General features: G+C 48.4%; 1 protein-coding gene across 2 annotated transcripts in view; it reads right to left on the bottom strand.

The window, feature by feature from the left end:
• LIMS1 (LIM zinc finger domain containing 1) overlaps positions 1-9942 on the bottom strand; it is a 76655-nt gene extending 66713 nt beyond the window's left edge. The window contains exon 1 of one of the 2 annotated variants that reach the window (XM_030471143.1): positions 9808-9942. In XM_030471143.1, the coding sequence (XP_030327003.1) occupies positions 9808-9854 (47 nt within the window). In that variant the 5' untranslated portion in view covers positions 9855-9942. The remainder of the gene's footprint in view (positions 1-9807) is intronic. The other variant, XM_030471134.1, reaches the window with a different exon arrangement.
• Between the last annotated feature and the right edge of the window lie 3710 nt (positions 9943-13652).

Raw genomic sequence — 13652 nt, 5'->3', positions numbered from 1 at the left:
ATGACCCAGCATCCGCCCAATCACTTCCCTGATCTGAGCTCCAGCACTTGTTTCTGTACACGCATGGAAGAACACTGCTGCACACTTTTAACTGTGCATTTGTGGACTTAACAGAAAATCCATTATGTGAGTCAAGCCACTCAAAATCCATTGGGTAAAAACAACTAAACCAATTTTACCTCAGATGACACAAAACACTTATTTCGTAACTCTGCCTACCTTGGGAACCTGCCCATGCTAAAGCGGTTCTGAAAAGCCATCGTTATCATGCAACGGCATTAAACTCCTCGAATGTCTCTCTTAAATACAGGTTCACGAAGCTATTTATAAATGAATAAATAGCCCAAGGTGAGCAGAAAGCTTTCTCATGAAACCTGAGTAATAACGCAATATTACTGTTCCTGGATCCTCTGCCATTTTATCATGTTCAAGTAATTTTCCCAAGAGCGATGTCAAGGATCCTCTTAACTCTACTGTTTGCCCATCTCTGCATGGTAATGATTAAAATATTGATTTTCACATTTGTGACTGATGCAATTCCACACAAGAAATCCAAATTATTTCCCCCTTGCCATGTACCAGCTAAGCGATCGCCAGCACAAAAAGCTTCACTTGCATCAAAATGAACCAGCGTCGTTAATTTGTGACACTTGAAATAGCACTTCATTTTCTCTGAACTTGTCAAAACTGAGCCCTGGTCCAGCAATGGATTTAATGCAGGCTGTGGAAGGGATGGTGTGAAGAGCAGCAACGCCTGCCGGGTGAGGCTTGCCTCAGATGTGAGCCAAGACTGAGGAGCATCCTGCCTTCCCTTGAGAATAATGCTGCGATCTGTACTGACCCAGCCAGAGCATGACACGTCAAACACCCCACCACTGAAAACCCTCTGCCCCGCCACAGGTCGCACTGGAGAGGTCAGGGCGATCGTTCCCATCCTGCATGGGACAATAAGGAAAACATGGCTCTCAGGCTTAGACAAAGATTGGAAATTCTGACCTTTAGGCTTACACCATACATAGCCATTGGCAATATTTTATCCTTCCTTCCTTGCTTCATTTGGCTACAAAGCTATGGCACAACTCCCCCAGCCACCCTGGCCACACTCCAAAGCTAAACTCAGCCTGGTGACCGGATGGCTTCATGCTTCATTCTGCTGCCTGAAGACATACAGCTTCCAGCGTGGCACTGAGCGATGCCATTTCACAGGGGACATCACGAGTGGGGTACCCGGGAAGGAGAGCCTTTTCTCATTGAGAAAAAGAGAAATTGTAACTGCTGGAGATTTCAACAGAGGGGGATTCATCCCAGGGCTGCGAGCCCATCAGTCTCCCCAGAGACTGTCCTGGCTCTACTGGTTTCTTTTAGAGAACCTGAAACAGTTCTTCAGTGTTCACTGAAGCAGTGAACGAGCAGGAAATCAGCCAAAAGAATAAGCCCCACCGGCCTTTAGATTATTTCAAACAATTACCATACGCTGCTATTACTCGATGTAATTATAGAAATCACGCTTTTTTGACGCACAATGGCAATGAGCACACTGAAGAAGCAAAAGGAGGTAGTTGGTTTTTTTTTCTGGGAGGTAAGTACTTTTGTAAATAACACCTACCCAGGGGACCATATTTATACAACTATTTCAACATGCAAGATTTTTGAAAGTCCACTATAATCCACTAACGAGAAAAGATCAAAGAAACTAACAGGAAGGCCAGGATGCAATCAAAATATTTGATCAGTGAGAGGTTTCTTATCCCAGCCATAAACTCAAGGGCATTTCAGTGGGAGTTGTGGGAGGAGAAGCTGCTGTGAACATGCAGAGGATGTGTAGCCATGGTAGATGGAGTCCCTTGGGGGAATCTTCCCCTCGTGTCCTGCCGCCACCCTTTCCTCCTTCCCTGCACGGGACACCGCTGGCACCCACCATCCAGGGTCTCCCATCATTTTCAGTTAAAAAACCAAGGGTGGAAATTCTGCTCATTGTCCTAAATCCTCCCCCTCCCCCAGCAAAGTTAAACATTTGGTCTTTGGTTAAACTAAACGTGGTTTTTTTCTTTTCCTTTTAAAGTGAAGTCTCACGATCCCCGTGTGACCCCGGTGGGAGGACAGAGGGAGGCAGGGAGACCCTGCCATGCACTCAGAGCACTGCCAGAGCCTAGCGAGTGTCAGCTCCCTGAATGGCAGAGATGGGTATAAAGAGCTTTTAATTACTTCCTTTCCTTTTTTTTTCCCTAAAGAACCAGGGAAGAGCTACTGGCATTTTCCTCCTCACACTTGTCTTTTTTAAATACGTACTTGGCAAACATTAAAGAGTTACATATTTGGATACATTAAACAAGCACTTTGATAGTTCAATTTTTGGACAAAAAAAAAGACAACAAAAAAAAAAAAGGCAAATTCTCACCTTCTTTAAAGGCTTTACTCTTACTTGTTTGTATATTCCCTAGGTTATCAGCACATTTCCCTTGGCTTTTCTGACAGAAATACACATATCCTTGTAACCAGAGAAGTATGGGAAACTCTGGAAACGTCCAACTCTGTACAAATATTTAAAGCTCAGATACCCTAATACAAAACAAGTACTTCTTCGAAACAAACATCTCCAGATGTTTTAACATATTTTTATATAGATAGATATATATATAAGATGTGACTCAGGCACGGAAAGCCAAAATAATGTTCTCATTTCCTGAGGCTGGCTAACAAATAGGGGAAAAAATGTGAATGAAAGAACAAAGATTTTGTAAGTCAGCTTTTTCTTAACAGCAGCAGCAGCTTTAAAATGATCCACTTCAATTCCTTTTTCATATAGTCAGAATATTGCCTCTCTCCTGCAACTGCGTACAGTCACAAAAGGAAACACAGAAGGGAGGAAAAAAAACACACTGTTTTGTGGCATGGTTAAAGTACTGTGGAAATGTCAGACTTAGGAGGTTCCTGCCCTTCTCCTTTTGGCCCCGGTGAAGTTCATCGGTGGGTCACACTGAGCCCCCTTTTCCCACAACAGCCTGCCTGGTCTCTACGGTACAGCCCTGGAGAAGAACAAGTCAGCAGCCACGCACGCCGTGGCTGTCACACAGCCGGGTCTCTAGATGGTGGAACTCAGCCTGCAAGAGCTCACAGGCACAGCTCTTGCTCCATTTTATTTCTTAACAGTATGAGTGGGTATAAACAGCATTCAGTTCCTCTGGGACCTGACAGCAATGGGTGAAGAAAGACCCTGGGCACCTTCAGATTGTGAAGTCGTGTCCTGCCAACAAATGTTAGGTAGATTTAAACAGGTATTGATGTGTTGCTACTCTCTGTGCCCTCTCTAACCATACCTATGTGTTACAGGGATGAGACACGAGGTCTCCTTCCTTCGAATCCTCTGAAGGTGAATTTCTGCAAACTAGTTCTGTGACAACCATGACAAAACCATTGCCACGGTGGTTTCCCTTCAGGCAGAGCTGTAGGTGTGGACAACAAGCTGCAGAGAAAACATACTCAAGGGTGCTTTCAACAGCAGCAAGCAAAATTGCCCAGGCAATCCTCCTTCAACAACTCTTCCAGTGTACAGAGCACGAACATGGCCCTTCCCAACGTTATACCCAGGATGGCCATAGGCAGTCCTCAGCCTCAACCCAGACCACCAACAAAACACAGCTCCCTCCTTCTTTAGATCCTCAGCACCTCCTCACTGGACCCCACCTATAACACCGCTCACCAGGCCACAGCAACACAACCCATGCACAAATCCGTGCTTCTGCCAAAACAGGTATTTCCACCTTTCCAATGTCCCTTCCCCCCTGACATCACCAGCACTCACAAGATCAAGGAATCGATCCAGATTGAGACAAAATCAGTTTTAAATCTATGTATCTACCAGTCTCTCTTGCCATGGGTTTTCAGCTGGCTCAGGTTCCCAGTGCTGGCATGAGCAATGCTGTGGGATGGGAGCAAGCAGGTCACCCCAGTCAGCTGTAGCACAACCGCATGCTTAATTAAAATGTCTCTGTAATTGCCCCCTGCGGGAAGAGCAGCTGCCCTGGCACAGGCCAGAGATGGTCGGTCCTGCTTCATGACACTGGCCAGAGCTGGGGCTGGGAGATGGTAACTGCTGAGTGAACCTCAGCCTACTCACTAGCAGACCCCAGCAAAAATAAGTGATTTAATCCAGTTCAAACATTGGTCTCTCTGGCACAAAACTTAAGCCTGTCCTGCTACTGACATAGCTGAGGGGCTATGAGCCTATTTGCAAGCATTTCCTTATGACGAGGATTCACCAAAACCAGAGAGTTTTGCAAGTGGATCTGCTGTGCTGATTCAGCCCTGAATCTGCAGGGGCCGCCTTACCCTGACCATGCTGGTTGGCAGCCCGTGCCGCCCTCCCTGCCAAGCTCTAGCTTTTCATTCCCAAATCAGAGACAGAGCATGCCAGGACACACCAAGGGAGGACTCAGTGATGCTGTGGCTCTAGGAGGCGAGAGGCTGACAGCCAGTCCCTTGCCCCCACTGGGCAGCACCCAGCACCAAGGGCTATGGCCAAGATCCCATGAAGATTCCTTGCAAAGCGTTGATGCCTCCTTTCCCCCTCCCAGGGCGGATTTGAAGCTATTTCTCTGCATGGTTTTCTCTCCCCACATCAATCCCACAGCTGTTGCACATCAGCATGGGGTCTGGACGGGAGACACAATGCCATGTTGTTGCCTCCCAAATATTTGCTGGCGTTACTGCACTGCTTTGCTGTGGTCTTTCTCAGTGCCCCCAACTACACTAAAACAATGCGTCGGTACAGAAAACCCGTATAATTCTGAACATGGCAGCTTCCCCATGCTGCTCAGGCCACCCAGGAAACGTTCATAACATCCTTACATTGCCTTAGTTTCTCAGATTATCCACACCAACTTCCCACCCATGATGTGAGCAACAAACACTGAGGTTTTAACTCTGCTGTTCCTACCAGTTTAGGGTTTACTCAATCAAAGCCCATCCACCAGTGTGCTCTCAGTTCTTCACACTATCTAATGCAAGCAGTAATTGAAACAACCCTAAAAGCATCGAGTGACTTAGGACTCACCTTCCTACCAAATTCTGTAGAAGTGCCTGGTAGGTTCTTTTAATGAGTGAAAAAACAGACTCAGGGACTTCTTGTTTAAAATATATGGAAAAATATGAAAAACACTTATCATAAAACCTCATCGTGAGTGCTGGCCTTGTTGTAACGCTATTTTTCATGCATCCTAGGATACTCTAGACTATGTCATTTTTGCACAGGAACTTGGTTTCGGACTGCAGACAAGAGGTCCGCCTTACCCATAAATAGTTTGTCACTGGGAACACCATCAGCTTCTGCCCCCCGGACCTTGCCGATGGTCTCCAGGACAAATTCATCAAACTGTTCTGCATAAAGGGTTATAAGGGCACACAAAACCAGCCAAGGAAATTACAGTATCTTTTTTTTTCCTTCTATCTGCTTTAAAAACATAAGTAAGCATTTTCATAAAGACTTAAGACACTGCAGGAAGGGAAATGCTGAAGTAATAGCAAAGGAGTGTCCTAATTTGAAGAAAAGCATTAACCCCAGGGCACATTCCCATTCCCCTGCTACATTTTCTCTAATTGTCAGATTGAATTAGGACCTTCCCATCCTTTCTGCCTCAACACCAGCGCTTCTGCACAAGCTGTTCGTGCACTGTAACACGTCTCTAATGCAACAGGGACAGCAGACCACATACACTTGATTCATTCTATGGATAGCTCATACAAGGGAAGGCTTTGGCTATCAAAACATGAGTGTCAATTTGATTTTCCTTGTCATCAGCACCTGCCATCATGGAAAGACCTGACAGGAGTAAGTTCCTCATCAACCATCAACCTGCTTTTAGCACAGCTAATAGTTAAAGCCTCCCTATATTGTGAAGTAATAAGAGACTGCATTATGCTACACAGTGAAAAACCTTTAAATTGGGCATTGGAGAAGAACAAAACCCAGATGAATCAGGATGTCTAACCTAACACACTTAGCACGAAGCCACAATTGCAGGAGCTTGAAAAGCCTGCCTTAAGTGCTTCAATAATAAATATTTTATTGCAACTTGAAAAAGAATTTGTTAACTATAAAAATCATTCTCTGTCTATTGCAGGCCATTAATGGTTCCCTTGCAGTAACTCTATGCAGCCACTTCTAAGAAAAGGACCTGTGCATTGCAACTGAGAGAAAGCAGCATCACATTCAGATTCTCACTTATGGAGTCCCCTATCAAAGCCAGCAACACTATGAGGTGCCCACATTTTTGAGCTTCACAGACTACAGCAGAGCAAGAGCTATAAATCCAATGAGTCTATGCTAGTTTTTCAAATGCAGTTATGCTTTGAATAAAGAGCAGCTTGCTCTGTTCAGTATTTTACTGCGTGCTGGCCTGTATTTATTACTACAAAAGAAAAAAGTTTGTGCTAGGAAACTACAAAAGCTTAAGATAATAATGCAGTAATACTGCAAGCTTATGTTTTTTCTCTGAAATGCCTAAGAAACTTATTCCAATGATAACACATCAAGATGAGTTCAGCACAACCAGCTGGAAAAGCTACCCACAAAACTCAGAGGACATTTATAAATCAAGCACCCAGCAATCCTGAATGACAGCCCACCACCCAGCACCCAGCTATGGGACACACTGCACATCCTTCCCTGCCCAAACCCCTCTCCTCTGGGGCAGAGTCTCATCTCCCAGCGTGATGCTGAGTGAGACAGCTGTGCCTCAGGCAGTGGGTGTCCAGGTTACAGCACCAGCCTCCAAGTTCCTTCAATTGCAAAACAAAAGCTGCAGCAGGCACTCCAGTTCAAAAAGCCTCCATAAAGTGAAAGAGATAAACAAAAAAGTTAAGAGTATTTCCCAGGACAAAAGCAAACCCCATGCACGCACCTACTGACCTGCTGCTCTTCCATGCGCCAAATCAAGAGACAGACCTCAAGTCATTCTTTCCTTTTTTCTTTCCCAAGATTATTTAAACTCTCTAAATCAGAGCAAAAAGATCCAAAATCCCTCAGGAGTTTCAGCCTGTGTAAGCCTTTGAGAGCACCATTTTTTGTTAAAAAGCGGTTTTGAATGAAACATTTGCATTTTTACTGGGGTTTTTTTTCCCCAAAGAATCAGAATGAGAAAGCACATCAATTTTTAATTTCCTCTCCCTGCATTTTACCGATGGAAATGTATCTTACACAAACCTTACCCTTTTGTTTTGTTTTGACCTCAACAGACTGGAATCATCTAAAGAAAAACTCCTTCAGCCAGAAGTCCTGCAACTGGCTTCCTCTCCGGAGCTGACCCCACAGCCTGTCCCCGCTGTGTCACCCTGCCTGGCCAGCAGCTCCCTCCCGCTATGCTGCTTCCAAAATCAGCTGCACGGCACCATCACCTCCTGAGCCACAGCACAGCCCCTTGTCCTCAACATAAGGATTCACCCCAAACACCTGGTGAGAAGAGCACCACAGAGGGGGCTGGCCAATTTAGGCAAGGGGCACCACGTCCAGCCCTTGCTGGCCAAGCAGTTCATATTCAGAGTGCATCAGCAGTGGTGGGACTCCAGGTTGACTCTCAGCCGCAGGAGGATCTGCTCGGCTGGGAGGCAGCCAGGCTTATCCCTGCTACCAGGGAGGAAGGATGCTCAAGCTATCAGCCAAACCCCAGGATGGATGCTCTGCCAATGCTGCTTCCCTGGATGGGCTGGCCACCCGCTTTTCTCCTGTGGGATGCATCGTGTGTTTTGCACTGAAAAAGCTCCCCTCTAGACAGCTTTAAGCAAAGTGGGCTCCCACCAGAGCACTCTGCTGCTTCACCTCAGCAAGCTTCTGCAAGCGTGGGCTCTAGCCTGACTTTGTCCCAAAATTCCTTGCTGTGCCAGGGGTGTAGCCTAGCTCGTATTCTGGGAAGCATGTACCAGCAGGACAGCTGGCTTGCTCCCTGACAACTTCAGCACAACAGATGCCAAATACGCAATTGCTCTATTTACCTGATGAGGCAGGCTCTGTAGTGGAGCTGAAGCACCTGTGCGGGGCTGAAGGACATGCAGATCCTTGCAGTCATGAGAGACTGATGCTCACAGCACAAATACTGACCACTCAGGCACCTTTGGGAACAGAACCTCTCCTATGAATACAGGCTGAGAGAGTTGGGCTTGTTCAGCCTGGAGAAGAGAAGGCTCCAGGAAGACCTTAGAGCAGCCTTCCAGTACCTAAAGGGGTCTACAAGAAATCTGGAGAGGGACTTTTTACAAGGGCATGTAGTGACAGGACAAGGGGGAATGGCTTTTACCTGAAAGAGAGGGAGCTCAACATTAGATATTAGGAAGAAATTCTTTAATGTGAAGGCGGTGAGGCACTGGTACAGGTTGCCCAGAGAAGCTGTGGCAGTGTTTAAGACCAGGCTGGATGGGCCTTTGAGCAATCTGGTCTAGTGGAAGGTGTCCCTGCCCGTGGCGGGGGGGTTGGAACTAAATGATCTTTAAGGTCCCTTCCAACCCAAACCATTCTGTGATTCTATGAATGCAGAAAGAAGCCTGGCCTAGAAACACCCATCACCCAGTAAGACAGCAAGTGGGACTTAGAATGACTGAAAAAAAAAGTTACCTTAATACACACAGACACCTCAATCACATTATCATCCTTTTCTCGGCATGCAGCCTCACAGCATCTAGAGCTGCAGCTGGCCAAGGCTGGTGAAACCCTCCACCCCCTGTCCTGTGCCCCGGGGTTACCGGGGCGCTGACGGTGGGAGCAGGGCCAGCTCAGCAGTGCCCACCACGGTGGCCCTGGCTCGGTTTGACTTCGCCACTGCCACAGCTCTCCACCAAAGGCATGGTGCAGAGCTGGAGGAGCTCACGGTAGAAACCGGGCACGGGAAAGATAAGGCGGTCTTTAGCCAGGCTAAAGTCTGGGCACCAACCGCCGTCCTGAACCCGCAGTCCAAGCCAGCTACGAGTCGCTCTTCTCCCTTCCTGCAATCCCAGGTTTTGATATATTAGTCCAGCACTTGCCAAGAGCTTGTGCTAGGAACGTTCCTTCTTGAGAAATGGCTACTACGGGTGAGGCTTTGAAATGCTGGGCGAGGAGTAGAACAGACTTTGCTTTCCATAACCCATCCCCATTAACCGTTCCCTAAGATATGACTACTCCGTAATTGTGGGATAGGCGTAAAACTGCACGAATCTCAACACGTAAACACCAGAGGTTACTCAGTACCGCGCTTTCAAAACCACCTCCCTTAGGAAAGGCCGCCTCTTAACACGAAGGGCACTAAACCATCTCATACTCCGTTCAAAACAGGCGATACGCGAGGTTTGTGTATCATTTCCAGCTTGCTGTGACAAGGACACACGGGCCATCCCGCTGCTCCTCGGCTGAACGCAGCTCCGAGGGGACGAGCGGAGCGGGTTCGCTGTGCCCGCTCCTGCCGGCCCCATCCCGGAGGGAAGGGGAAAGTTCCCCGTGAAACGGGAACTTCCCGGGGCGAGGAAGAGGAGGCGGCTCACCTGCTCGGCTGCAAACCACCACCCCGCGGCGGGGCCCCGCTCCCTTCACCAAGCCCCGCAACAGACCGTCCCAGCGCCCTTCCCACTCGCCGGAGCCCGGGGCCGCCACCGCCCCGCACGGCGCCCAGCGGAGCAGCGAGAGCGCCTTCCCCGGGGCACCGGGACGGAGCGGGGGGGGGGGAAGTTCAAGCAAGCGGGCAGCAACCGGTGACAGCGGCCGGGCCGCGCCGAGACAAAGCGCCGCCCTCGCAGTCGCCCGCCGCGGGAGGCGGGACGGTCGGGCGGCCCCCGCGCCTCCCCTACCTGTTACAGTTCATCCCAGCCGCTGCCGCCGCGGTCACCCCCAGCATCCCGCTGCCGCCGCGGAGCGCCCGCCGCCGCCGGGAGGAGCCACGCCGGGCGGCGGTAATGGCGCTGGGCGGCCGCACCGCCGGCACCAAGCCCGCCGCCGCCGCTGGGGGGCGCGCTCCGCCCGCGCCGCTGCCGCCGGGCCCGGCGCCGTGAGCCGCCGGCAGGCCCCGCCCCGGGCAGCGCCCGCCCCGCCGCGCCTCGGCCCCGCTCCCGCCAAGGCCGCGCCAGCCCCGCCCGGTAAAGGAGGGCGGGCCCCGGCAAAGGCGGGAATCCGGGTGGACCGGCGCAAGTTCCATCCCTGGCAGTGTTCAAGGCCAGGCTGGACGGGGCTTGGAGTAACCTGGTCTAGTGGAAGGTGTTCCTGCCCGTGGTAGGGGGGTTGGAACTAGATGAGCTTAAGGACTCTTCCAACCCGAACCATTCTGTGATTCTATAAGTCTTGGAGTATAATCGGTGTATTTATGTTTTTTATCAGCCCTTTAGGAACCGCACAGAGCTGGAGGGGTGGTCACAGGCAGAAAGCCCTGCAGAGGAACCTGGAGTAGGTGCTGGAGAGTGCCTGTTGCTGGTTTTTTCCAGAATAGAAAATAGCCATTGAAAAAATTCCAAGAGTTTTTACTATTTCTTACATGTGGTTGTGTAGTATGTTATTATTTCTAGCAAGAGAGCTGTCACCTCACCTTAAGGAGGTCTTTCTATTCTCACTTGGAGTCTGGGTTAAGGTGAGGTGATAGCTCTCTTGCTAGAAATAATGTAACTTAAGGATCCATAAGGTGAATGCTGGAGCAAGGTTCCATTTTTAATCGTTATTTAACAACAGTACTAACAAGCAATCATGTAGGAAAAGGCCATCACCTTGCCTAGGTTCTGCTACCTTTGTTAGAAAGCAAATACAAGTAAGTAGGAGCCTTCACCACCAGAGCTGCCAAACCTCAGGGTGAGGCCCTGCTCCCCTTGGAAAAAAGCAATCCCATTCCAAACCGTACAAGTTTCAGAGGTGTATGGGCAAATGAAAAGAGCATTATGGAAAATGTAGACTTATTAAGCTGTCTGTATTGCCAACGTGTTGCCAGCTTTCATATCAGAACAAGGAAGCAGAATGGTGAAAGGAAAAATGCAAATATTTGCCTGCCAGAATTGAGGAAGTCCTTGTGGCTCCAAGCAGACAAGACGTGCAGGGAGTATGTTAAGCCAGAGAAAATCAGCATAGGCAGGTACAAGTGAATACACATCAGGAAGAGTAATCCGAACTGCATGCACATGCAGTGCATCTGCTTGAGTATCCGTTAGGACCAGGAAAAGAATGTAAATTTTCAGGTCTATAATTCACAAAAGATACTTGGTGGCTGTGCTGCAAGCGTGGTTCTGGACAGAACTGCCACCATAAAACACAGAAACTTCAGCCTGTCTGTCGGATTTTTGTTTGTTTATTTGTTTGTTTGCTCCTCCACAGGGTTCAGTTTTGCTTGCCAAGTTTAGGAATCCAAACATAGCAAAATTTGAGCATCACAGGGAATACATTTCTGCACAAAGAGGGAATTAAGTATATGGTTGGAAAAGGGAAGGGATGGTATGCCAGAAGGAGGAGGGGGGTGATTCTTCCCTTCTGCTCAGCACTGATGAGGCCGCACCTGGAGGGCTGGGTCCAGGTCTGGGCTCCACAGTACAAGACACGTGGCCGTACAGGTGAGAGTCCAATGCACAGCCACTCAGACAACTAAAGAACTGGAGCATCTCTGCTACGAGGAGAGGCTGAGAGAGCTGGGACTGTTCAGCCTGGAGAAGGCTCCGGGGGATCTCATCCATGTGTATACATACCTGATGGGAGGGTGCAAAGAGGATGGAGACAGGCTCTTCTCAGTGGTGCTGAGTGACAGGACCTCTGGGGCAATGGGCACAAACTGAAACACAGGGGGTTCCCTCTGAACATCAGGAAATGCTTTTTCACTGTGATGGTGACCAAGCACTAGCACGGGGTGCCCAGGGAGGTTGTGGAGTCTCCATCCTTGGAGATATTCCACAGCTGTGTGGACACGGCCCTGCTTGAGCAGGGGGATTGGACGCAGTGACCTCCAGAGGTGCCTGCCAGCCTCAACCACTCTTTGATTCTGTTAAAAAATGAAACAGATGCACTTCCCTTGCCCTCCCCCCCCCCCAAAAAAAACCAACAGACCAAAACACGCACTTATTTTAATGAGCCTGTCAGCAGAGCTTCCTTGCATCATCTAAATAAGCAAGCACTTATTCTGTGCCAGTTGCAGGTAATACTACCCTTCTGTTTTTCTCTAATCAACTTTGGGCAGTCTGCCATTGCTTGTAGGCAGCTTCATGAATGTCTTTAATTAACCTCAGTTTGTCTGCAAGGATTTCGGGGCCTCTCCCTTGCAGGTCCTCCTTGGGGAGCTGTAGGAGGTGGGTGCCCCTGGCTGTTGAGCGCAGTTGAGGAGCAGCACCTCTGACCAGAAGAGCCTGAATTGGGGGGGAGGTGGCTGGGCAGACATGCAGCTACCAGGGCAGCGAGCTCCAAAACAGTGAATTCTGGAAATAATTAACAGGCAGCGCCAGCATACAAGCGCAGCCGTTTAGGTCCTTCCTTTAGAGAGCACGTGAACAGATTCAATGGCAAGTGAATTGCACCGTGTGCAGTTTTCCAGCGCTTTTAAAGATGACATCCCCAGAGCCTCGTCCGCTGGCAATATAATCTCAAAGTAGCAAAGGCATTCACAGGGAGCAGGAGAGCCTCCTCCAAACATGTATGTGTGCCAGACACTAAGAACTAGCAGCTTTCGGAAAATGCTGTAGTAAGAAGAGCCAGGAATGCAGTTTCATGGGCTGCCTCCCTAGGCTCTGTTGTGTGCTTTGCAGCAAGTTTGGGCCTTGGCTTCAGGGTCTGATGTTAAGTTTTGTTGTGACTTGCTGTACAACAGAAATAGCAATTCTTAATTGTAATTAATTCTCCATTACATAATCTTAGAGCATGCTGGCATTCTAATTAACTTGTAAAATTCAGACCAGAATACTTAGGCAAATCATGTAATAGGATTCACAAACACACACCGTTGAGCTCAAAAGAAAAAGGTCACTCCTTCCAGCCCAGTGTACTGAGTTATTTTCTTCTTATGCAGTTTTAAAAAAATACAGTACTTCTGCCTGCTTATTTCTGCTTACAGAGCCAGCACAAAGTTAAACATTCTACTGCTAATGTATACTTGGCATCAGGAGGAGAAGTGCCATTATCCCCAGCAGACAAGTGAGGAAACAGAGACAGAGAAATCGAGGTTAAATTCATAAACGAAGCATGTGGCAAAGCAGGGACTTTGGACTCCCTGTCTCCAGACCAGCATATTAATCACAAAATTAATGCTGTTTTGGTTTTGGTTTTCTCTCCCATCTCTCCCTGCTAGACGAGAGTAAAAAGCAGTTTTAAGGAGACATGTGCTTTTGATGGTCTGTTTCCAGAGCACTGTAAGTCTTCTCTCACTGTTGAAATGCCAACATACAGTATTGTGGCTGGCAGTGGTAGAAATGACTGCACAGAACCTTTATCTGTTTAGTTATACACACTATCAGCTTTGCTGACACCAAACAAGACCATTACTGTAGGCGAGGGGAAGAAGTGAGAAAGAAGGGATACTGGGCTTGATGAGAAGGCTTGGTGAAAGAATTTGACTGCCTGTCTCCGACCACAAATACCAGCATTTTTACACCAATTGCTTTTTCATTTCCAGAAAAAGTGTTTCACAATTTTGCCACAGTGATATGAGGAGACTTGAATAAGAAGCTTCCAACTGTGGTAT

This window comes from Strigops habroptila, chromosome 2 (assembly GCF_004027225.2).
Source record: "Strigops habroptila isolate Jane chromosome 2, bStrHab1.2.pri, whole genome shotgun sequence".
In the NCBI taxonomy this organism is placed as follows: domain Eukaryota; kingdom Metazoa; phylum Chordata; class Aves; order Psittaciformes; family Psittacidae; genus Strigops; species Strigops habroptila.
This window is presented reverse-complemented; position numbering and strand designations above follow the sequence as displayed.